The sequence below is a fragment of the Lepisosteus platostomus genome, chromosome 5 (assembly GCF_059453375.1).
Source record: "Lepisosteus platostomus isolate fLepPlt1 chromosome 5, fLepPlt1.hap1, whole genome shotgun sequence".
NCBI lineage: Eukaryota > Metazoa > Chordata > Actinopteri > Semionotiformes > Lepisosteidae > Lepisosteus > Lepisosteus platostomus.
The window spans coordinates 35,141,473-35,165,673 of NC_142615.1; the positions used below are offsets into that span (position 1 = coordinate 35,141,473).

General features: G+C 44.4%; 1 protein-coding gene and 3 non-coding genes across 5 annotated transcripts; 1 reads left to right on the plus strand and 3 right to left on the minus strand.

The window, feature by feature from the left end:
* Positions 1–823: 823 nt before the first annotated feature.
* LOC148665838 (zona pellucida sperm-binding protein 3-like) lies at positions 824–3,785 on the minus strand. Of its 2 annotated transcripts, none has more exons than XM_088631665.1 (9): positions 3,171–3,785; positions 2,954–3,069; positions 2,772–2,878; positions 2,516–2,690; positions 2,321–2,438; positions 2,022–2,122; positions 1,872–1,945; positions 1,447–1,713; positions 824–1,019 (listed from the first exon to the last, which is right to left on the minus strand). In XM_088631665.1, exons 1-9 carry the CDS (start codon positions 3,726–3,728, stop codon positions 994–996), a joined length of 1,542 nt encoding a protein of 513 aa, XP_088487791.1. In that variant the 5' UTR covers positions 3,729–3,785; the 3' UTR covers positions 824–993. The 2 variants fall into 2 exon arrangements, with proteins under 2 accessions (XP_088487791.1, XP_088487792.1); XM_088631666.1 differs by having other exon boundaries at positions 1,456–1,713; positions 3,171–3,784.
* Positions 3,786–9,050: 5,265 nt separating this feature from the next.
* On the minus strand, positions 9,051–9,122 carry trnaw-cca (transfer RNA tryptophan (anticodon CCA)). The gene has a single exon. It is a non-coding gene; the product is annotated as a tRNA-Trp (tRNA).
* A 2,419-nt stretch (positions 9,123–11,541) lies between these two features.
* Positions 11,542–11,624, minus strand: trnal-uaa (transfer RNA leucine (anticodon UAA)). Its single transcript has one exon. It is a non-coding gene; the product is annotated as a tRNA-Leu (tRNA).
* Positions 11,625–23,130: 11,506 nt separating this feature from the next.
* On the plus strand, positions 23,131–23,188 carry LOC148665841 (U7 small nuclear RNA). The gene has a single exon (XR_015938884.1). It is a non-coding gene; the product is annotated as a U7 small nuclear RNA (small nuclear RNA).
* The last annotated feature ends 1,013 nt before the right edge of the window (positions 23,189–24,201 follow it).

Consider the following 24,201-nt stretch of genomic DNA (forward strand, 5'->3'; position numbering starts at 1 on the left):
CTTCTTCATTATTATTTACATCTGTATTCCTGTAGTGAGAGCAGCCCTGAACACCCTGAGACCTCCAGCTGCTCCCACTCACCTGTACAGGTGACCACAGCATCCTCCTTGTGCCAACAGTCACTCTGTCCCAGGGGAGCATGCCAGCAGTTCCACACGTGAAGCTCACTACCCCTGCAGTTCACCTCAGCCAGACAGATGGTGCTGTTTCATCTTCCAAATGAGGAGTTTCCCCACTGCATTTAGCTGAAGAGAAGACATCTGTGCCTTGGAGTCTCAAATCCTGTTCCACAGCCTCAGGCCAGGAAACATGTTCAAGTGAGTTTACAGGATGTGGCCATAAGTTGATAAAGTAAATCAGTTCTTAAATTGTTTCACAGGTATGCGCCACATAAGATAGGGGCTACATACACTTTAAAAAAAAATAATAACCAATCGCGTCAGTGCACTGAACCAGAGAGTAGCCTAGCTGTATTCTGCATTGATGTTTAATAGATGTTTCAAGCCAGGAAGGAAGAAAATAGACTGGAGCATAAAGTGGTAGCAGAGTGGTGGCTCTGTGACTAAGGATCTGTCCCCGTGACTGGAAGGTTGCCAGTTCAGATCCCACAGCTGGCAGAGGAATCCTACTCTGTTGGGCCCCTGAGCACGACCCTTAACCCTAACTGCTCCAAGGGTGCTATACAATGGCAGACCCTGTGCTCTGACCCCAAGGTTTGCTCCCCGTCTGTGTCTTCACAGAGAAAAGCTGCGGTATGTGAAAAGATGAATTCCTAATGCAAGAAATTGTATAGGGCTAATAAAGAAACATTAAAATTAAGTGTCTCTGTCTGTTAATCAGCTTTATTTTGTTCTCTAGACCACTGGTCCCTCAGGTTAGCTGGAGGAGGTGCCTGCTCTGGGAGGGTTGAGGTATATCACAATGGCTCTCGGGGTACAGTCTGTGATTACTCCTGTAACCTGCAGGATGCCCAGGTAGGCTCCAGACTCCCACTACCCTCTGAATAAGGAAGTGGCTCCTGTCAATTGAGAAAGCATTTAATCTCAAAAACACCTTAAATATGAGACCAACAGCAAAAGCTTTGTTTTTAACATGCTGTTGTATTGTTCCTGAAGCCCAAATAAGTGCAGCAAGTCAGTCATGTTCCCCCAAAACTCCCATTATTTTAGGTTTGATGAAAAAGTGCATAAAGACTTTTGTTCAGAAATCAGATTAACTACAGAGTGAAGGGTGTGGGTTAATTCTTTGTGATGGTTTTGGCCTTATGAACCCACCCCTCCCTTTTTTCCTGCATACATACTTCCCAATTAACTGTCACTGCTAGTGGCAGAACAAGTTGTCACCTTTCTGTGCTTTTGGTCATTAGAAATATTACAGTCTTTGATAAAAAGACTTACTTTAGTCTCCTCATGTCTTAGTGCTTAAACTGAACCTAGGTACATTACCCCACTTACTACTCCAGCCGCCCCCCCAGCTGAAAAGGGGGAGGGGAGGGGGTGATGATTCTCCAAAGTCCTCTGCTCCCTCCACATCCTCACTGGTGCTCTCAGCATCTTGTCCTGCAGCCTCTCTGTCCCCTCGAGCCCCCTCAGCATCTTCACTGGAGCTCCGAGGGTCTCCTTCCTCATCCTCAGTCCAGGCAGATTCCACACCCAGAGGACCCTCTACTGGTGCCACAGCCACCCTACTGCTGGTCACCAGGCTCCTGGTACCTGTGGACAAGCAGCACCCAGCAGCGAGGGATCTGCTTCAGCTGGAGACCAACAGTGATGCTACTCATCTAAACAGCCACTTTGCCCAGGAAGGATCATTCCTCATAGTTCTCTGTTGGGCAGAGATGTATCAACAAGGGATAAAGAACCAGACCCACCTCCATTCGGTCTGCCAGCACACCTGGACTCACAGCAGACACAGACCTCATGGTCACCATACAGCTCCTCCCACCTGGAGGAGAGGAGGACAGGTGAGGTCCCACCTGGCATGTCCCAGAGCACCCTCAGCAGGCTCCTTGCAGAAGTACCTCTTTGCCTCCCTGTTGTAGGTGCAGGACTTGGTCCCTGGTGTTGCTTTAGCAGGAGCCACAGCCATGACACAGTGCATGTACAGCTCAGTCACTTCATGCTGCAAGAGGGATGGTCACAGCATTAAGGGATCAAGGCCAATAGAGGGACAGAGAAGGAACTTCTGCCATCAGTGAAGGCAAGCTGGCAGCTCTAGGCACTACAGCTGCCACAATCTGGTTCACATCTAGATCATGGATGGAAAAGCAGACCATGGATCAGTAGAGCAGGAAGGCTGAGCAGCCTTTGAGAGCAGTACCTTCCTGGACAGCTTCTTCTGGAAGAGGAAGGCATCAATTGTGAAGCGGAGCACATCCTTCTGCTTGGAGGGGACAAACCTGGACAGGCAGCCATCTGCCTTGCTGTCCACCATGCACCTGGGGACAAGGACAAGGATGAACCCCTGCAGGCTCTCGGGGCTCCTGTCCACCTCTCCTCCCAGAAGGGGCCGTACCCCAAGTTGTCGATCACGGGGAAACGGGGCTGGGAGTGCTGGTCCGGTTTCTCCGTTACGTAACACAAGTGAATGTACAGCCTCTGCTCCGCTGTGGCAAAGTAGGCAGTGGCCTGGAAGTACATGGGCTGACCCAGGAAGTACTCATCCTTAGGAGAGAGCCGGACCCAGTGGGCTGGAGAAAGAGAGAGGCAGCATTACACCTGCACACAGCACCCCCTGCAGGCAGGTGGAGCCACTCGCTCAAGAAGCTTACAGTTGGTGGTGAGCAGCACAAAGCTGTGCTTGTTCTTCAGGTCCTTGAAGAAGGTCCTTCTCCTGGCCCACGTGGGGACATAGCCAACCTTGTAGGAGTAGTGGAACCTGCAGGACAGAGGGGATGAGGGGCTTCTGGACACTTTCCCAGCGGCTTCTCAGCAGCAGCAGAGCCCTGCCTACCTGTTGTAGGAGCACTTGACCGGCACAGAGAAGGGAATGAAGCGATGCACAGGTGCACTGGAGGAGGGCGGGGCATAGCGGAGAGTGTTGGAGTACACCAGGCGGCCCTGGACAACCTGCAGGGTCACAGAGGAAGGGATATTCCCAGGAAAGGCAACCCCGACACTGGCCCTACAGCTCACATCGATACACTGCCTGTAGATGAAGACCCGCTTACCGATCGCTCGGTGCCGCACTCGTGAAGCCCGTAGATGAAGTAGAAGTAAAGGCGTGTGGTTCGGCTGACGCTGCAGTTGCCCAAGGTCACCTCCGATGGCCGACAGCTGAAGCCGAACAGGAGCCGACTGACCCTCACGTACATCCTGCTGGAGTCGCACCACACAGCCACTCCTCGGGTGCCCCCGATGGCCGGGCGAGCCGGCTGCCGCCCTCGCTGGGGAGGAAACAGGACGCTCTTGATGTAGGCGGGTAAGGGGCGGCTACCGGCTTCGGGCTTCATCTTCTTCTTGTCGAAGTAGGGCGAGTACGCGTCTCTGGACACGGGAAGGCGGCGAAAGTCGGGAGCCAAGGACTGCGAGTCGTTCTCGCTTGCAGACAGGTCTTCGGAGGGCGCATCTGCCAGGTTCAAATCCTCCGACTGGGCTGCGTCTTCAGGAGCCGGGAGGTCGGCCTGGAGCGCTAATTCCCGAGAGTCCCAGCCAGCCGGCCCAGAGGAGATCAGTGCGGGGAGCCCGGCCCCTGCGCACAGGCACAGCACAAAGAGAAACGAGCGCATCGCCAAATTGACGTCCCGCTAAACTGCTACAGAAGTAAGACACATAAACCACCAAACTGTGTTGAAGCAAGAGAGCATAAAGTGTGAACGCGGTGACTAGGTTTTTATACTAGCAGGACTATGCTACCACACACATGGTCGCACTACCGCTCAATCAACACAATCAATTACACACAGAGACCCGAATTGTTCTCAGCGTCTAATTAGAACCTGCTTCCAGTCTGAGGCGGGACTCCGTGAAGCCGCCTGAACACTTTCCCGTGTGTATCTGACCCCAGCGGAGGAGTTCCACGTAATTTCGACAGAATGAAATCACCCACACGTGTAAAATTTGCTCAGATTAATTTATTGTTCAATTCGTTTCTAATTTCCAAGGACAGTGTTAAACTCGCTGTCAGACAGAGTACGGAACATGCGACAAGTCCGTCCACACTTTCTTTTATCGAGGGGGCTGTTCTATCAACACGTAATTTTACAATAATATTTTTACTAATTTTCATGTGTAATTGCATGTCATATTAAAATGTGTAATACAAGCAGTTCTTTGCTTCCCAGTAAAGAAATACTGATCAGCTTTTGACATGTTCTGATAATAATTTGTCTGATTTCTCAGAGATTGCTTTTGCTTCGCAGCACTGAGAACCAATGGAAGCCCGTTTCCGCCAGGGAGTAAAAAAAAAACGCACTATGGTATCTCAGAATTGCGACCTAAAAACTCAGAATTTTGACTTTATATCTCACATTTGCGACTTCGAAATAGCCCATATTTCATTGTCTGTCCTTTTGTTATTGTAACGGATTCGGGTTCTAGGGCTTGTGCCCTCGCCGCTCCCACCCTACTTCGTGCCTCACTGTATTGGCTTGAATCCAGGCCTTGCTAGCTGAGCTAAAGAACATTTTAGATATAAAGTCGGAGTTCTGAGTTACCAAGTCGCAATTTTGAGTTACTTAGTCGGAATTCTGCGATACCATAGCGCGTTTTTTAACTCCCTGGCAGAAACGGGCTTTCATACATTTCAATTAGTCTGATCAGTGTAGGACAAGTTAATGTAGAACCATTGCTATGTCTGTCTCTTGTTCGTATATAAATGAATGTCTTTGACAACTTAATGTTAGTTTTTAATTTAGTTTTATGATGTAGGTCATGCGTTAACATATGCACGAGCATACGAAATGTCTCCCTCCTGATTCAGCTCATGCTCCATAGGAGAGAAGCGATTCCTCCTGCTTCTCGTACAACCATATCAGAACAGAAGCCCGTGTCACCCGGCTCTGATTCAAGAACAACTCACATCTTTAGCCCCTTTTTTTATTCGTGATCATAATTTTCTAAAGTTATGATCAATATTGAACTTTTTCTAAATAAAACGACAATAATCAAACATACAAAGTATTAGGAGTTGACAGGGTGCCCCTTTGGAATAGTCGTCAGAAAATGTGAGAAAAGGAAAGTTACCTAAGCTCTCACACACAGCATTAGAGATTGGAATCTGATTGTAAAAAAAAAAACTACCTGTCTCCCCTTCATTTAACGGTGCTGTTGTTTTTATTTTACATGTTGTTAGCATTTTAATGAATTGTTAAAAGATTGATACACAAATCGCTAAATAAGAAAACGTAAAAACCCAACTGTAAGCAGTTGACCATTCATATTCCTGAATTTTAAATCCCTGTGTTTATCTGTGTCCAAGTGCCTGGTGCAGCTATTTTGAAAGCAGAGTCTATGATTTATTGCGGAAGCGCATTTTTGCCACCCAGGAAAAAAATCTTAATTAATAAATACCAAATTATCTCCTAATTACGAGATAGCAACGATGTCATTTGTGTGTTTGAACAACCTGTTACATTTGCAATGGCAGTACCTACAGGCTATCGAAAGGTTTGCTGGCACTGTGGGTTTAGTTTTCCTGACAATGTGCATGCTGAGAAATGCGCACGGACTGACTTTCTTCTCGCAATGAAAATGTTACCGTTTGTACCTCATGTAAACAGTTCTAACCATTAGCACACTCATATATATCCTGAATCAAGAACGAATGTGACCTAGAATCCATTGTACCGCTTCAAACTGAAAGTCAGATATGTAGTCTCAAAACTACATAACTCAGGATTTTTTTCCCTTGATGGCAGCATTGGCTTCTGTTATTTAGATTCAACACTGAATAGGTTGGTTTTGTGTTTTTAGCTATTGAACATAACTGGTAAGTTTAAGTCAGTTCTTGTAACTCTTTCCGCTCGAAAGCGCTGTATTAATACCGGCGCACCTGTCTCCACAGGAAAGTTATTGCTGTTCCAAAACCAATGTACTGCAGCTTGTGGCCACGTGTTCCTGCTGTCAGCATGTGATACCATGTTCTTCCACCGCTAGAAATATTACTGCTCTAGTACAGGAGTAAAAGAAGAAACAAATGCAAACACCGTTTAGAAAAAACACACACGTCTCAGGCCTTAACTATGACAAGGATGGGATTTGAACCTAGACGAGCAGAGCACAGTGGATTAGCAATCCAAAAAAAGACTCCTGTTTAATTTTCTTTTTGCTTGCTCGATTTGTAGTACGCACCTCAATCCTTACAACCGGCAAACAAAAGGGCTTCATGTGCCATAGCATTCTGCTGCAGGTACGGTTTGCACCGTGTATTGGGCGAACCCGAATGAAATATTTCAAATATGTGAAGAATTTCATGAAACCTGAAAAAAGAAGATCACAGCCAATGTCAACAATTCGGAGCCTGTAGGCAGCTTCAACAGAACAAAACGATCTGAAGCCGCAATTCTTTCATAGAGTGTTGTGACACTCTACGCTGTTGCTATTACTGCTATATCTGCTGCCGTTGCTTAAAACTCTACTCAGCGGGCAAGTTAGTTGTACAAGGAATAGACTACTTTGAGCCGTCCAAATTCCATTATGTGAAGTTAAGCTTTTTTTTAATTAATAACAGCATTAGTAATACAATGCGTGCTCAGAAACGTTACTTATTAGCTTATGAAGCAATAGTGTTTCGACAATTTGCGGTCTTCAAAAAGTAAACGCTGACGTTTTTATACTTCCTTGTGAGCAGATCACCTTTGATTTAGAAAAGGAAAACTTACTCCCCTGTTGCTTTCATTGCAATATCTGAATCGAGACCCAAGCGCTAAGAAAGCTGAAAAACGCAGAAGTCATAAACCCGATTTTAATTTAGATACACATTTTCTAATGCAGCCTTCATTACAAGACAGTCTATTTCTCGAAAGCGTGTTATGTAAAAAAGAGAAAAACGAAAATATATGGATGACAATATTAAAAACCTGAAGATTTTACTTTTGAGAAATTGTCATTTTATGTATCTAGACGCTTTTCAACCACTGCTTTTAGAACTTTGCTTTGCTTCCTGAATCATTTTCAGTGTTATAAACTGGGTGTGGAGATAACGATCAGTTTGTAGAGCAGTTGATAGGCTGGAGCTGTTCAGACTACTCTTGTTATTTCTCAAACGCTTCCATCATTTTTCTTTCATGCTAGGACGCGAGTGTGTACATGTGTTTGGTTTTCGTTTCACTGATTCTCATTGAAGATTTGGGAATTAACGAAGAAAGAATCAGTAACCAGGAAGGCAGAAGCTTTGGTTCTCAACGATCTTGAAGACGCCCATGTAGAGCAGCGTGTGATGATTTGTACTACAAAAGACCAAGTGCTCAGTGACGTCTGCGTTTACCGTTGAAACTTTTCATCTCAGGTGCAAAAGCAGTTGTGTTAAACATAGCTGAGTGGCGCAGTAGAAGCGTACTGGGTCCATAACCCAAAGATTGATGGATCAAAGCCATCCTCTGCTATACATGTTTAATGCATGACTGATAAGCACACCATCAGTTTAATGATGTGCATTGAAACTCATTTCTTCTCTCGTGTGTGCAAACTTCACACTTACGGTGCTCTTTAATCTTTACAAATATGCAGATGCCCAAATGTTTCTTTGGTTGTTCTGACATCCTTTATAGATTCCTCAAATCCTTCAAATGAACATCCATATCAGCACAGTTATGTTTATATCTTTTTAAATTAAAGTACATACAACAAAAATATCAATGTTCATTTGTACTGTGCTCATTTAATAATGATTGTCAAGTTCTCCAACAACTCTGTGTTATAATTTTAAAATATTTTTGCTAAGGATACAGAACGGGTGTATAAGGCATTCTAACTACAGCCAGCTGAAGATAAAATTCCACACGTGAAAATGGTTTCACGCACATTTCCTGCAAAGTTCAAGAGGGCTTTTAGCGGAGATTATGTTTACATCGAAACAATCCGAAGCGCGTCCCTGATCACCAGCCCTTTGTATAACAGCTGTACAAAGACACATGCATAAGGAAATGTTGTGTTTAGCAGAAGTGAGTTAACATGATCCGTGACCTAATTTACCAGAACAAACACTCACCCAGCAAGGTCTGCTTTACTACAAGAGAGAAGTAGAATGAAAGACGTGATCATTTCACGCCGTTGTGGAACAAAACGCTTTTTTCTTGGAATTCTAAATCAATTAGAAATTCAGAGCGACACATAAAGGCGTTGTCTGCTTAAAAGTGATGATTTTTAAAAACTGATAAAAATGTAGAAAACACGTTTCTCACGTAGAAATTTAAGATGGGGGTGGGGCTTTACTAGGAGCGGCGCTGAACTCACCATGGTGCAATTCATTTACGTGACGGGCTGGTGGTTTAATGGATAACGCGTCTGATTTCGGTTTATTAGATTGTCGATTCGACTTCTACCGGGGTTGTGTGATTTAAATCAGGCTCCTCAGAAATAGATGTATGTTATGTAAATGAACCCCACCTGAAAGCAAACGTTGGGTCTGGGTTCCTTTCTTTCCTGCATGAAATAGCAAATCGTTACAAAAAAAAAACACCAACTAATGTCCAATGGCGTTAGTCATTTAAGTAAACATGAATATACTGTAAGGTCTTGGTACATGGGAGTGGATTTCAACCACAACTAAAAAAGGGCAAATTATAATTACAGGCTTCAGACACTTTTTCAAACAAAAGAGACCAAACACTCCCTAACTTTCAGGTTTGCTTGAACCTGTAACAAGAAGGAGGTCTGAAACTTCCATTCTCTGATGTCACTGTCTCTAAAGCCGGGCGTGATGTTTCACGTATGGGCAGTGTGCCTTTTCTCTTGTCGTGTTCATGATGATTCGCTGCATAAGCTCCTGATTGGGTGTTCTATACTGCGCTGTTACTTCGTTCAGATTACCTATGTGGTGTACAGATAAAACCCGACTGCGTGGTGTAATTTCCGGGTTCGGCACCAGCAGCACCTGCAAACTCCTCAGCTGACCTCGACGTGATTTGAACACGCAACCTTCTGATCTGGAGTCAGACGCGCTACCATTGCGCCACGAGGTCACTTGCGACAAGTGCTTTTAATTCCCCCAAAGAGAACAATCAGCGTCCCTGAAAAAGATTTTTTTTTTATTCTCTCCTGTGAGGAGCGCCGCTCTTCCAACGAGAGACTCTTCTTCCCAGACCACAGAATATTCTTTCCGCCCGGCTCTCTCACAGAGAGCAGACACACCGTCTCCACTGATGTGTTTACTACATCTATAGATCTGACCCCCTACAGTCCCGATATTCCTGGACAGGATATTTACCACCAGCCTCGTGAACGTCTCATCTTGACCTCTCCCAGGAGGAGCACAATTAACACAGAATCCTCTCTCCATTTAGCAAAAAACACAAAACACTGTTTACCTGTCAAGACAGAAAACCGGGCTGTTCCAGGTGAGGCTTGAACTCACAACCGCAGCATGACTCCACTGATCACATCATTTTACAAAGCCTGAACCGGGAAAGCGACTGGAAATCGAGCACTTATGGCGTTGTTTTAATACTTGCCTACTCTTTCAATTTTTCGGTCAAATCTTTTATTTGGGAGTACTTTCAATTGATGTTAATCCTTGTCCTGATGCACGATTCTGGGCCATGGTGCATCTTGAATAATGTTCTTATAGGCTTCAGTTTGGAAAAGTGCGCTCTTCAGAAGCTACAGAAACCGCTAATGGTTACATAACACTTAATGCAAAAGGAACGTTCGGGTTTGAAAAAGAATATTACTTGCTATGAATACAAACACTGTTACAGCAGGCGTGTTAGGGCTATTTTAGCTTAGATCATCAATTCATCTTACATTTCTTCTCCATCTATATCAACAGCGTCATCGCTACTGAGCGCTAAAGGCAGGTCCTGGCAATACAATCTTCTTTAGAAAACATTTTTAAAACTATTTCCACTATCATACGGAAAGATTCCGATTGCACGCAACTAATAAATTATCTTTTCCAGGGACGTTGTAGCTAGATGCAAATTACAATCGAAAATATCAGTATCAGCTTTCATATTTTCTTTTGGATCCACAGGACGATCAGCATGAGCCATCAAAGAGCCTGTAGCGGCAAGAAGTTTAAAAGCGCACAAGTGATCTGTCTTTGGTCAAAGGAATTGCTGGAGCAGTAGGACACAGAGCAATATCTAGCAGCTGTAGACGATGTTCGGGGAAGAGATAATTCTGTTTTCAGCACAGGGAGTGAGAATAAGCTCAGTCCGGCTCCCAGCAGAATCCATTCTGGTTTGGTTACTGTCAGACTGTGCGTCTGAGGCTCTTTGGATCACAACGTGAAAAAAAAAGAACAAAAAACATTTGCTCACATCTTGTGATTTCCACGAGAGGACGAGAAGATATCACTTTAAAAAAAATCAGACCTGAAGATTTGGATCCGGGACCTCATACTTGTCAAATGATTAAAATAATAATTATGAAAATATCAGGTTGTGTTTCTGCAAAATATCGTGCACAGTATGCCATTTTGTTTCTAAAAATACAGTAGATTGTACTTAATAAAAATGTACAATTCACCGCTGGTATAAACAGATGTGTGCTGTGTTTGCCTTTGTAAGCATTTGTTTAAAAAATAAGTTCACAATACGATAAAAAACACAGAAAGCACAAACGTAATAATATCATGATACAAAATCAATACCAAATCATAAAGCCAATTAAGTTCCTATCCTTTGAAAACAGTGACATTTGTATCTACTTTTGAATTACAAATCAGACAGCGTAGTCCCTTAATTCAAAGATAAGATATTTGCCAAAACAAGACAACCAGATGTTAGCTGAATTCGGAACAAGAGCCTCTGCTTCATCGTTTATTGAGCTTTTGATCAACGTCTGAGTGAAAAAGATTAGCTATTTTAACTATTTGATTAAAGTTCACAAAAGCAACTTTCTTCGAGCTGTAGTCGAAACAGCGACTTAAGGATTCCTAACTGTTTCTAATACAGTCAGCTGCGCTACCAACTGAGCTATCGAAGGGATTTAAAGTGGTCCTCTCTGGCACATATTGCCCAATGTAGTGAAATATTCCGGGTACTTAAATTCCAGTTCGACATCGTTTCCTTAGTCTTGTTTACCTTGCATTTAAGCCACAACCAGGATTCTACTGTATAATCTTCCGGGGATGTTACAAAATGTTTGATGGGGCATCAATCATTACAGGCGGAAATTCACTCCTTTTTTTTTCTCGAAGCATCATATTAAACATTTCATTTGGATCGAGAAGAGGATCACCATGAGAGACAGAACAAACTGTTTGATTCCGTCTTTATTGGGAGCCGTATCACAGCTAATGCATGTAAAGCCTTCAGTATGCGATAGTGAAAGCTCAGTTATGCCAGGGAGTGGGAGTGAACTGAAATTTAGTAAATTCATATTTAAATAGAGTGTAAATCATCAAAGTGTTCTGTCACTTAAAACTTATTACAACATGACCAGGAGTGGGGATTGAACCCACGTGGACATTTGTCCATTGGATTTTAAGTCTAACGCCTTAACCACTCGGCCATCCTGGTCTACAACGATATGCTTTTCAGTTGTTTAACATTTAAATATGATTCAACAATTAAAAAAAATTAAACCACGAAACCTCTTAGAGTTGCGAGAATACTTCCTTTGTGTATAAAATACATTGTGAATGCTTTCTCAGCCTTTACTTTTTCGTTTTTATGACATTTTTTTGACCGAGCACGAATATTCTTTTGTCCATATCTTCCCAATGGAAGCACAGAACGCTGTCAAACCAAATGCATTTTAAAGACCAAGACTTGTGGATATTTCCACAGCCTCTACATCTAAGTATCAGTGGGCTAATTATCTTTTTTTAAACCTCCGGTTTTTCATCGATGCGTAATTACGCACTTACTGGAACCTGGAGGACCGCTGTGTACAGACGTTCACAACGCAAAAAATACTGTTCAATACGGCTTCGTGCGAATAACCCGTATATGACCATAGGAATCAGAACAGCGCAGTCTCCAATTACCCAGACTGTAAGCACAGGAATAAAGCTTTGTTTGATTTCTGAAACCCTTCCTTTACGCCCTGTTTTCATTCAGGTAAGGGTCAACTATATTGACAATACTGCTGACAGCAGGAAGATTAAAATATTCTTTACTCAGCAGCTCATTAAAAACAGCTCCCATGATGTTCAAACCGATTTTTTACACAGAACACTGACACAGCTTTGCGTTCTGAATCTCTTTTTCTCGTGCTTTTATTTAATATGGCACAATGCACTGGGATAGGGGTATTCTGTTCACAAGCCAATAGCATTTAAATCACAGCACCCACAATGCTGCAAGTAAGTGTTTTGCACACCAAGCAGGTCTTCTGACTTTTCCCAGCTTTGTTTTGGGTTGTGGAACCTTTATTTCTTATGATTTTCTGAAGATAACACTACAGGTATACACTGGGATAGGGGGGTCTTTTTCATGGCTCAATAGTAATTCAAATACAACAGCCACACTGCTGAAACCATATGTTTTACACACCAGACAGGGCCCCTAACCTCATACAACCTTGCTGTGGCTGTGGCCTCTTTATTTTTTTTATGATTTTCTGAAAGTAACACTACAGGTAATACACTGGGACAGGTGGGTCTTCTTCATGGCTCAATAGTGTAGTGGTTTGATGGGTTTACTGAGACAATTATTAATTGTAACAGTAATCACAAGGTTGTTCGTTGTAGCTTTTAGAAAATCAATCGTCAGAACAACTAACAATGCACACACACGGGTTCAATACACGAGATACATTAATTAAAATAAATTGTGCACCAAAGATATACTAGTCTGCCTGGATACGAACCAGTGTTTTTACCCACTGTTACTCTAAACTCGGAAGTAAATACATTACTCATGAATTAAATTGATAACATCTTGTGTTGAGGTACAATTGAATTCTCGAGACGCAATGTAGAACATGGGGTTTACTTATCCACTGTGTATGGATTTGGAATCTCCCGGCACGAACACCAAATCAGCTGACAGGCTCTGTTGCAGCCTCTGTTGCAGCGGTTGTCCAATGGGCGTTGTGTCGGCGTCCTCTGGCTACCGGCCAACCAGTCAAGGTGCAGCTCGGAGTAGGACGGGCGGAGGAATCTGACTGCGGCGCGCAGGGCAGTCGTTGCTCCGAGGGGATCTACCAGGAGTCTGGCTGGCTAGTAGAAAGTCTCTATGCACAGAGTGTGACCGCGAGTCCTCACAAGTCACTCTTTTGCCTGGGAAGAAGCTGGTTCGTTCCCGGTCCAGCGCTGCTTCTGAATAAGCTATTCAGGTTGTCGACAAGGGTCCAACTGTAGGCTGCCATTGATCAAGCGGAGCATTCACGTTGGTAGAATTCTGAGTACGTACGGGATCCTCGGCCTCGCGCTTAGAACAAAGTCCAAGTCCTTTTGCAGACAACAGCAGTTGTCACGTGATTGTCTCTGAGGATGCGCGAAAATGGCCAAGGAGAGCCCCGATCTGAGCTTGCACTCCCTTTTTGACCAAGGCCCAGATGTGTGCTGATTGGTTGAGAGTTTGGCGGGCGTTGGAGACCCACGTGGTATTACCACGCCCTGCCAGTCCCTGATTGGTTGGTCAAGATGAGATATAAGTCACTTACTCTTGACACTTAGGAATGCAGTCCAGATGTCCATTCGGCACTCCCTAGACTGATAGGCGCCAATGGATGACCATTGATCATGATAGCCAGGCTTAGCTAAGCGCATCCCCGTCTGAGAGCTTGTTCCTTATCAAAAGAAAACATCTTAAATCAGCCTGCATAAATACTTTCTCTGTGGCAGCACCACAGAGATGGAGGGTGAGATGGGGCCTCCTTTAGGAAAGCACACCAACGCTTAATTCTGTCTTAGTAACAAGCATTGCCGCTACATATCCCCCCTTTTTGAAGGTCACGAGGTCCTGAGGCGTTGTTGCCTTCAAAACTAAAACAGAGTTAAGTGATGTCTGTTGTACCACGGTGGATTCTACCACCCAATATTCACATTACCTCTCGAGAATTTGTACAGGAAATAGTGTTGGAAAGAACATTGCGTATACCTGCTCTCAGTTATAAGGTACATAGAAATGAGGCATCGGGCATCATCATTAGCCCTAGACCTTAAACTTCCGGCAGTTCACTATCAGTATCGGATAGCTCTGCAGCAGGCAGACGTTTGGGAGTGGTTACCTGATTTCGGTGATACACCATTGCTCCCTTTGTCTCATTCAAACTACCCCGCAAGGCTTTGATACAAGAGAACAGCATCCAACACATTACCCCAGCCATGATCCAGCTACCCAGCAGCAGTGTCAAGATGACCACGTTTACTGTTCCCAGCGCCCCAGAGGATCCACAACGACTGTGCTTGGGACCTACCAGCGTAATTTTTAAGTTTGTGTCGTTGAGAACAAATTCGAGTAACTGTACACCCTCAAGGCTTACTGTCTCTTGGATTCTCTCATCCAAGTCAACGCTGTGTCCTCTGAAAGCGTCCACAATCTCGAGTTCCGTTTCATACAGTTCTGACTCCAGATGATATAGTGCTAAATCGTTGAGATGCACTATAGCTCCTTCAGGAACTTGTAGAAAAACTGTTTTGTTGGGTAGCTGCACTTCGGTAGCTGTGTCATGTCTGTCATAGGTTCTTGTAACAGTTAACTGTGGTGTGCTGACCAGCGATATCTTTCCCACCTGCTCAACCTGGGGTTCATTAACCTCACTTTTGCTCGTCACTGTGGCTTTACACTTTTCAGTGGCAGCCCCCTTTCTGATACCACACAACCTCTGAGTTGTGTCCCTAAGGAATGGCTTACTTGGGCATACCCAGTGGATATCCTTGGTTGACACAGTTCCAGGTTTGGAACAAGGTACAAATTTGGATCATCCTCCTGGTAAGCTACGAGCGGTGGGGTGGTCAACTTCACATGCATGTCCCCCCTCCAGAAGCCAACGTTCGATATAGACTTGAGTCTATAGATATCCTTGCTACTCACGATGGGAAGGTTCAACAGGAAACCTATTTCCTTGGCTTCAGGGTTGACATGTATGGGAATGGCACTGCCTAGACTGTATGCAAGATGTACTTGCACTGGCTGCACCATCTCGGAAGTGGTGGTCCTCAGTACTTCTTCTACCAAGGACAGTGGAACCAAGTAGGTTGGAATCTGTCCCATGGCTAGGCTAGTTACCGTGGCACTAAGCTCCCTAAGCAGATCCTGCATCAGCATTCTGACCTGTTGCACGTAAGCATAATCCCACTGTAACACGTCGACAATCCTGCCCACGGTGTGGAGGGTGTTATTTAACACTGCTGCATGAAGGTTTACTGCTAATATTGTGCCCTGTAAGGGTTTCCCTAGGCTTTCCAGCCGCTGCTTCTGTTGATACAGTCTTTCACTACCCTCTGGCATTTCTGACACCTGCCTTCTTGGGGCAGTCAGGGTGAGAGTGCCGGTAACAAACAAACCTACCAAAAAGAGCAAATGCACAACAGTGGCGGCAGCAATCAGTCCTCCCAAAAGTTTTTAAGGGTGGCTGATCCCAGTCATCTCCTTCTGAGTGACTGTCGCCTTTCTAAGCTGGCGCAGCGTGTACATGGTGTCTTTCTCAGTATGCCATGTGGCATCCTGGGCACCAACATCCTGGAAATCTGGGGAGATCTGACGCAGCTGCTGATGCTGCTCCTCCATTTCCAGGGCATCTGCTTTTTTGATTTGTTCATGCCTGTGCTCTAGGAACCCTGCAGGGGGCGGTGCAGCGGTGGAGCATGCCTGACCCTCGGCTGAGTGGTCATCTGGAGCACCTGAGTGATCTGGGATTGTTACCCCATTCTCACTGTTCAGGTCCACCCTGCACCCCTCCTGATTGAGGAATCCCTCTATCGGCATGTTTACAATCGTTCGCTGGGCGTGGGTGTAGGACACCTGCTCGCTCCCCCCTTCCCTCGCTAGGGGTTCAGGGAGCTGCCCCAGCACTGGGATAGCTAGTTCACTGTCTTTGAACTCGCTATCACCCACCAGGCCCATGTCAGTGCAGGCGGGGATTCTGACACCCCTCTTTGCGATGTCCTGCGCTGGCAGGCGGGTGGCTTGAGCATCCAGCTCCAGTATGGCTGAACCACTGTTGGTGAGACTCAGACTGACAGACTGAGCTGGTGGCTGTAAGAAAACCGGCTCGGCTTTCATTCCCTGTCCCTTCTGGGGGACTGGGTGTGTTGGAAACCCTGCCGTTGAGGCAGGAACAATCAGGTCGGTCTCTCTCACTACCTGGTAGTTGTGAGAAATAATGTTACCTGACTGCAGGTTCCCTGGGTCAAAGCAGAGGGAATCGGCATCTGGGATCAGGTGTGTCCACAGCGCAGTAGTCTCAGCGTCCAGCTGGACCTCCTGTCTAACCTGTGAATGTTGCACCAGGGGCACCTGGCGGTGGCCCTGTGACAGCTGCTCAAGCAGATCCTCGCTAACAGAGGACCTCTCAGGGCTAAGGGTGAGGGCTACATCACCAACCTGCTCTCCTGCCATCTGGATCCCTTCCACCCCTGCAGGGTGGTGTTCCTGACCCCTCTTGGGTGCCAGGGTGCACAGGGAAAGCTCCTTTTCATCGCCAGGTGGGGAGATCTGCTCCTCTTTAGGGATGTAAAAGGTGTGTGCTTTACCTGGTGGATCAGGCGGCTGCTTGGAGCACCGCTCCTGCGCCATGGAGGCTGTTGGGATCTCAGCCAGGACACGACTTCCCCGTATATCCGGGGAACAAGAAAATATTTTTATTTCTTGTCCAGAGGGAACAGAAGGAATCCTCACATAGGCTTCTGTGTTCGGTGGGCACTGTGTGAGCACAGTCTGCCTCTTGGCCCCCCTTTCCTTCTGTACAGAAGGCTTATGAGCCTTAACCTGTTTCCACACTTTGCCTTTCTGGTGATCCATCAACAGTTCCTCTCTGAGTCGCATGCCCTTTTCTTTTTCTACCCGTTTGAGCTTGCCGTGTGACATCAAACACCTCTCAACCTCAGTGTCAATCAGTGTCTCACTAGGTAAGACATCTCCCATGGCAGCCTTGAGGTAAAAGCTTCCTGCTTTTCTTCTGTGTTTTACTGCCTGCTCTGTGACTTCAGGGGTGGAGTCAGCACTCACTTGGGAGTGGCTGACCTCATTCAGGCAGGAACCCTTCCGCTCAATCAGATAGACTGAGGGAGGGAGAGGGGGCAGGTCTCCGCCTCCTCCAGTGGAGAGTATCAGCTCATTCACGCTTCCGGCAGCCTTGGGGAGCGGTTGTCCCTGTCCTAATAAAGCTTGTTCAAGCCTGGCCAGGCGGGCGGCTACTGAATCCTTTTGTTCAGCCTTTTCTAACCCTTTCCCTCCCCCGGTGTTCTCATGGCACTTAGGACGCTGGGTGCGGTCCTGTATGAGTGCTTTGGAACAGGGCTTAGCCAGCTCAGGAGCCTGTGCTCCTTCGAGCAGGGGGGAATTAACCCTGCTGGCTCTGACGACGAACACAGTCGCTTTAACAGCTTTTTGCTCAGGGCGACTTTGGACATCATACTCCCAGGCTTTCTGCACGAATCTCTTAATATCAGTCATTTTCATGGTCTGTGCATCTGTATGCATTAAGATCATCTTTCTGACTGACGGGTGGAGATTCGCAATGAATAAACCCTTGAAATGTGTGTTCTCTTCGCAACCCTCATCATTTCGCCCTGCAAAATAAGTTCGTCTCTCGTAATATTCGCGAGGGGACTCTGCTCTCTCGTGCTTAATATTAAGTGCAGCGGCTATCGCGGCAGTCAGGTCAATAAACGCACTGTATTCTTCGATAAGTGCTTGACATAGCTGCACAAAGTCATTACAGACTTTCTTCATCTGCCTAGCCATCCACTCATGTACAGCTCTGCTGGTAGTTTTTCTAACCAGAAACACTTTCTCCTGTTCTGTGGCGTTTGGCAGGTACTGCAGGGTATACCTGAGGTCTTGAATATAACTCTCGATATTATTCTCTGACACTGCGGGGTCAAATCTCTTTATGTCCTTCGCTAGCTCTCTCAGAGAATGGAGATTTATTCTAGCTTCTCCGCTGACGGAGATATGGAAGAGATCGTGGTCAGACCTGTCGCTTCTAGAGAGAGTGCTTAATAGCGACTCGAATTCAGACCTTTTAGCAACCATCGTTAAACTTAAAGAGTATTACTTTTAAGTACGAAATCACAGTTTTACCACAGAAAACCACAAGATCAAGTATGCAATCAACCCGGTAGATCGCAAAAGATCACAAAACAATCAAGCACTGCTTAAAGAGCAAGGGGAACTATTTCTTTTGGCTTTCAGCACACTGTATTGTCGTGTATGAAACCCACGGCGTTTTATATGAATTATTTCGCTTGGTTGACTCATTTCAGTCTTGCCACGCCAGTTCAGGGACGCCAAATATGTAAGAAAACCGGCTCAGGGACACCAAATATGTAATGTAGTGGCTCTCTGAAGGCACCAGTTCTGTAGGGTTTGGGCATTTACGGGGACAATTATTAATTGTAACAGTAAATCACAAAGTTGATTCTTTTGATGGCTTTAGAATCCAACCATGCGACATAACTCAAACAACGCGCACACACAGGTACTAATACACGAGGATACATTTATTAATACATAAAATATGCATGTAAACCTAACAGATCTTATCGAGAGGGTTATCAGAATACAAAAGATATATATTCATTCAGTTACAAAGAGTTACATATATCAAGAGGACATACGTTCAGTATATCATTCATTTAGACCGGTGCGCTGCTGATGCTCACTGACCGGCTAGTTAGTGTTGGCTTTAACTAGCAAAGTTTGTGCACAGGAGAAAAGATGACTGTGGGTCCCAGCAAGTCAGGAAGAGGACCGGTTCGTTACTGATGAAGAGCTAGTTCTGAATAGTGATTCAGCTGTCCACAGTTCTGACCTGTTCATGAGGCCTGCTGCTGGTGCTAACCTCGGGTGGATCCTCTGGTTACTCTCTGGCAACCTCCGCTCTAGACTCTTAGAACAAAGGAAAGTTCTGGCATTCGGACACACTGGCCGTTCCGTGGTTGTCCGGGCTGAGTCTCAGGATGGTCAGGAGGCGCTCTGCGAGAAGGTCCTGCCCTTGGGAGCCTTCTGCTCCTGGGCCGTCCTGCCCTGGAATTCTCCTTTGAATTCCCTTTAGAAAAGTCCACAGAATTCTCCATTGAATCTTCTCAGGCCCTCTGTGTTGCCTGTTTTTACCTGGAGGAACTTCAGCTCGTTGATTAGCTGAAAGTTCCATGGGCATCAGAGTCCCACGTGGGTTACTCGGCCCTACCAGTCTCTGATTGGCTGATCAAGGTGAGATATGAGTCACTTACTCCTGACACTTAGGAATGCAGTCCAGATGTCCATCTGGCACTCCCTAGACAGATAGGTGCCAATGGATGACCATTGATCATGATAGCCAGGCTTAGCTAAGTGCATCCCCCTGTGGGAGCTGTCCCTTATCAAAGGAAACCTTAAATCAGCCTGCATGAATAGTTTCTCTGTGGCTGCACCACAGAGATGAACAGAGATGGGACCATTTGGGAAAGCTCAGAACACTTAATTCTTTCTTATTATTAAGCTTCGCCGCTACACTGACTTTTGCTCTGCTTTAAGTAATCAATGAAGAATACAATGTGCTTCACTAGACTCCGGTCCAAACAGGATTGAAAGCCAGCAAGTATACCTTTTCAAATTGACGTCAGCAGGGACTAGATTGGCACTTTAACCAGTGCCTGATTGGCTCAGTCAGTAGAGCATGGAACTCTTAATCTCAGGGTTATGAATTCAATTTTGGGTGATACAGGTGTTCTCATTAATTAAGTTTCCTGTTCATCTTTGACCATGTTACATCTTGATGGTGACTCAAATTGAGAAAAAAAGGACTGATCTAGCTCCTCATCTGAGTAGATAAGTCAAAGACTCCGTAGATAACCTATTCATACCAAGCACTTGGATGCAGCTTCACCTATCACAACTAGTATTTAACATTATAATAGCTCCTGTCTATTTACACTATAATTTACACTAGTGTTTCCTTAAAAATTGCTTGTAAGAATGAGACATTACACATGTATTCCAATAAAATAAATATTATTAATCTTTTCACTGTAACAGTTTCACTGTGACTTGGCAGATAACTGGTGATCAATAACCACACCGAAAAATATGGGAAAGCAATGGGGAAAATCGACTCTTCAACATGTGGAAATGTATTACTGAGAGGAGGAGTCCTTTTCTCTTAGCTCAACACTCTTTGTAAGAGTCAATTCTCCCAGCTCACATCTGCGGGTTTCCGTAGTGTGCCTGCAAAGAGTGATCAATCTGAGACAGGTAAACATCCTGATTTTATTTAACAAAGCTAGATGCACATTTGCTAATGCTGCCTTCATTGTAATAGGCAGTTTATTTCTCGAAAGCATGTTATGTAAAAAAAGAAAAAATGAAAACATGGATAACAATCTTTCAAAGCTAAAGATTTTACTTTTGAGAAATGGACATTTTATGTTTCTGGGTGCTTTTCAAATGGTGGTTTTAGAACTTTGCTGTGCTTCAAGCATAATTTTTCACCTTATAAACTGGGTATTGAGTGTTAGGGTTAGTGTTTTTTATTTTGATGACTTAGTAAAATGTCTGGAATTTTTTCACTTTGATATTGTAGAGCACTTTGTGTTGATGAGTGGCAACAATTCTCAGTTAAATACATCATGGTTCCATACTGTAACACAATAAAATGTGAAAAGGCCAAGGGGGGTGAATAGTTTTTATAGGCACTAAACGTATTACAAAAATATAATGATTCATTTTATGGAAACTTCTTACTATAACCACCAACGCACTCGCTGTTTAAGCAATGGGGGTTTCACAATCCTCTTTCTCACTGGTAATGTTATGAGCAGGAAAAACACCATTGAAAATGGATTTCACTCAAAACTAATAGTTGTCACACCCTCTACAGCTAGAGGGCGCTCCCACTCTGTCCTGTCCTAGTTTCCCTGTGCTTTGCTTGTCCTTCTGGTTTGTCTTTGTCTGGGGCTATAGATTTCCGGGTCACCCTTTCCTCCTCATTCTGTATTGAGGGTTCATATGTCTTCAGACCTGCCTAGCACCAGGCCATCTCCTCTGCGGTCTGAGGGCTTAAGTTTCTACCCGACATCATCTGACCTCCTAAACGGGCTAACACCCGTTTTGCCACTACACATAGGGCCTATTTTGCTCTCCTGGCCATTCCACGGTATGCCCTTATAACATCCGTGACAGTAGTTCCAACGCCTGTAATGCCCTTTTAATTAACATTGGCTGTAACAATGTGTTGTTTTTGTCTCTTAAAGGGTCTGCTCCTTTACTCCGTCTTGCCAGTGTTGTATAGAATTGAGTACCCATAAAATCTGAGACCCCTTTCAAAGTCTGCATGTGCAGTGGACATAAGAGGCTTGGCGCGTGTCGCAATTGTTGCCCTATCTACTAAGCCCATCATCCAAGTTTGCACTTCTGTGATGTAGTCTCACAGGCCTGAAAGACATAGATTTCACACATGTAATTACTTATAAAAGCCAACAAACCTTTTCTGAGTGGTCTAAGGCTCTGTGTTAAGGTTGCAGTCCCCCTGAAAGCTGGGGTTATAGTCCTGACGTTATACTTCAACTAATTCTCAGTAAATAGATCTTGCAGTACTCTGAGTGCCAGCTAGCTCTGTAACAAGTGCGCTATAAAGACAGAAATTACACATTGTTTGTGAGGCTGTGTGCTCCTGTATGGTCTAGTGGTTAGGATTCTGGATTTTCACCCAGGTGGCCTGGGTTAAACTCCCAATAAGGGAAACTTTTCTCTTCCCTTATGTTTTCCAAATATGCAGCTCAGTGTAGAAAAGAGCCCTGTTAAGCACTGTCGGGAGAGCTAAACTTTTGATAAAAGAGATAGCTTGTTTCCTCCTGCTTTCGAACTGAAACCCTTCGATGTCTTAAGAGAACGTGACAATCACTACACTGCACAAGGTGGGATGGAGTGACTTGCAGAGAAAAGGACTCAATCCAGGAAAGTTTTTCCACATTCTGGAGAGGAGATTTTTTCCATTCCCCCACTTTTGCAGCCTGACCTCCTCTATTTCTAGAGATCTGTAGAATGTGGAGAAAACGTTTGAAGTTGTTACTGCTACCTCCCCTCGCTTTGAACAATGTGTGGAGTTTTTTGAGTCAAAAAGAGTGATAGTTCAGGCCCATGGGAAGATCCATATTCAACTGTGCATGTTGTTTTGTTCTCAGAGTTTGCAAAGATGGAGGACATTCGCACCTGGCTAAGCCAGTATTCTATAGTCCTTCATGGAACTGAGTTCAGAGGTGCTGACGAATTAAAAACAGGAGGTTGAGGAACACGGGGGTGTTCAAAGGCATTGAGGTTCCAGTCAAGGGAGCAGGTAGCCTGGCCCTGTCCATTATTAGAGCACTATAACCTAAATAGATGGTTTCATATATATTGTTTTGGGTATATTTATTAAAGTTTCCTATTTTGTGATTCTTTGTGTTTGTTTGTGAAATTAAAATAGTTCTTAAAAAATAAATGGAAGGTTTTTCTGAAGTCAGAAAGCCAATTTATTTGGTGGAAAAACAGATTGGTGAAGCTCCAACAAATAAATCCAGTTTATTTGTTTACTTTTTTTTCTGAAACAACTGAATTAGATGAAGTGTGCTAATATGTAACCTAACACCCGTGTGAATAACTAGAAGAGGGGAGCAGCTCCATTCCAGACCAAGGGAGCTTTGAGATTGGCTGGGCCAGATCTCTCATTTGCATATCTGATTTGGAAATGTAACACTAAACCCCCTTCTTGCATGGATTTAACTTGCACTCAAGAGTCACCTACTGTGTATTGCCACTTCAGTTTTTTTATGAGTAGCTGTGATTACCAGTTGACAGGTTTTATTTGTTGAATTATAAATGGTTTTGTAATATCACCCTGAATGGCCTGTACTCAAGGTTTGGTAGGGTTTGTGTTTTCATTTCATTTACCAAATGGAATTTTTGCTCTTTTAGTATTTGTCTAGAAGGCTTTCTGAAGTCGGGAAGCCCATTTATTTTGTGAAAAAAGATTCTGTATTAATATTAATATTTCTCATACAACATAAATAGGGTCTTTTAGGAATAAAAAGATCTTGCGCTTGGAAGTCTTAATAAAGCTGTGTGCTTCCATACACTTGAACAGTTTTGATTCCTAATATTTGACCTTAGGTGTGGGAACGGGTCTTTTTTGCCATTTGATTTAAAAATTGATCAGCACAGTATAGAAAATAGACCCATAAAGCAACCTCAGCAGTGACAAATATGCAAAAAGTGATCACTTGTTTTCGCCCGCTTTCAAACTGAAACCCTTTGGTGTGTTAAGATAATGTGATAACCACTACACTGCGCAAGGTGGGAATGGGTGACTTGCAGAGAGTGTTGAACTTCGAGAAAGGACTTCTCTCAGGAATATATTTCCACATTCTGAAGAGGAGATTTACTCCATTTCTGTAGTCTGACTTCCTCTTTTGCTAGAGAGCTGTAGAATGTGGAGTCACCTATCCAGCTCTGGGAGCAGTGTGTAGATAACAGGTTTGTTACTGCCGGGTGAGCACAGTAAATTAATACAGCAGAATAAACACACTGAGTATTTGAAGGGAATTAACAATCTTTTACGTCTCGCCATGTTCAATGCTGCTGTCATTTCTGTAATATTGTGATTATCACATTCATCACACATGCGCAAGATCCCCTGTTTGAAATTGGGCAGAAACAGGTGTCTTTTTATCTTCTCACATTTTGCACTCCTGCCAGTGTTTTATGGATCTTGTTTTGTCTTATTGGAAGAATTCGAATTTCCTGTGTCATTCATCACATCACATCAAACAGCCAGCAGATCATGTCACCTTTCAGATAGTCATTCTTCTGCTTCCTAAATTTCCTAGAGACTGGTCTTTTCAGCAGAACTGACAAACGTGGCAAAGCAACCTGATAAGACCAGGTCCTAGAAGTCACTACTCAGTCAGTTACTACTGCCGAAATGCAAGCCCTTCCTCCAGCCTGAAGAAGTTGATCCTACATTACT

What these genes read in the sequence shown, in the direction of transcription:
- LOC148665838 (XM_088631665.1), bottom strand. Translation starts at nt 3,728, where the DNA reads ATGCGCTCGTTTCTCTTTGTGCTGTGCCTGTGCGCAGGGGCCGGGCTC. An exon ending in AGTGCGGCACCGAGCGATCG is followed by an intron (nt 3,070 to 3,170) that starts GTAAGCGGGTCT and finishes GTGACCCTGCAG; the next exon opens with GTTGTCCAGGGCCGCCTGGT. An exon ending in AGAAGAAGCTGTCCAGGAAG is followed by an intron (nt 2,123 to 2,320) that starts GTACTGCTCTCA and finishes TCCCTCTTGCAG; the next exon opens with CATGAAGTGACTGAGCTGTA.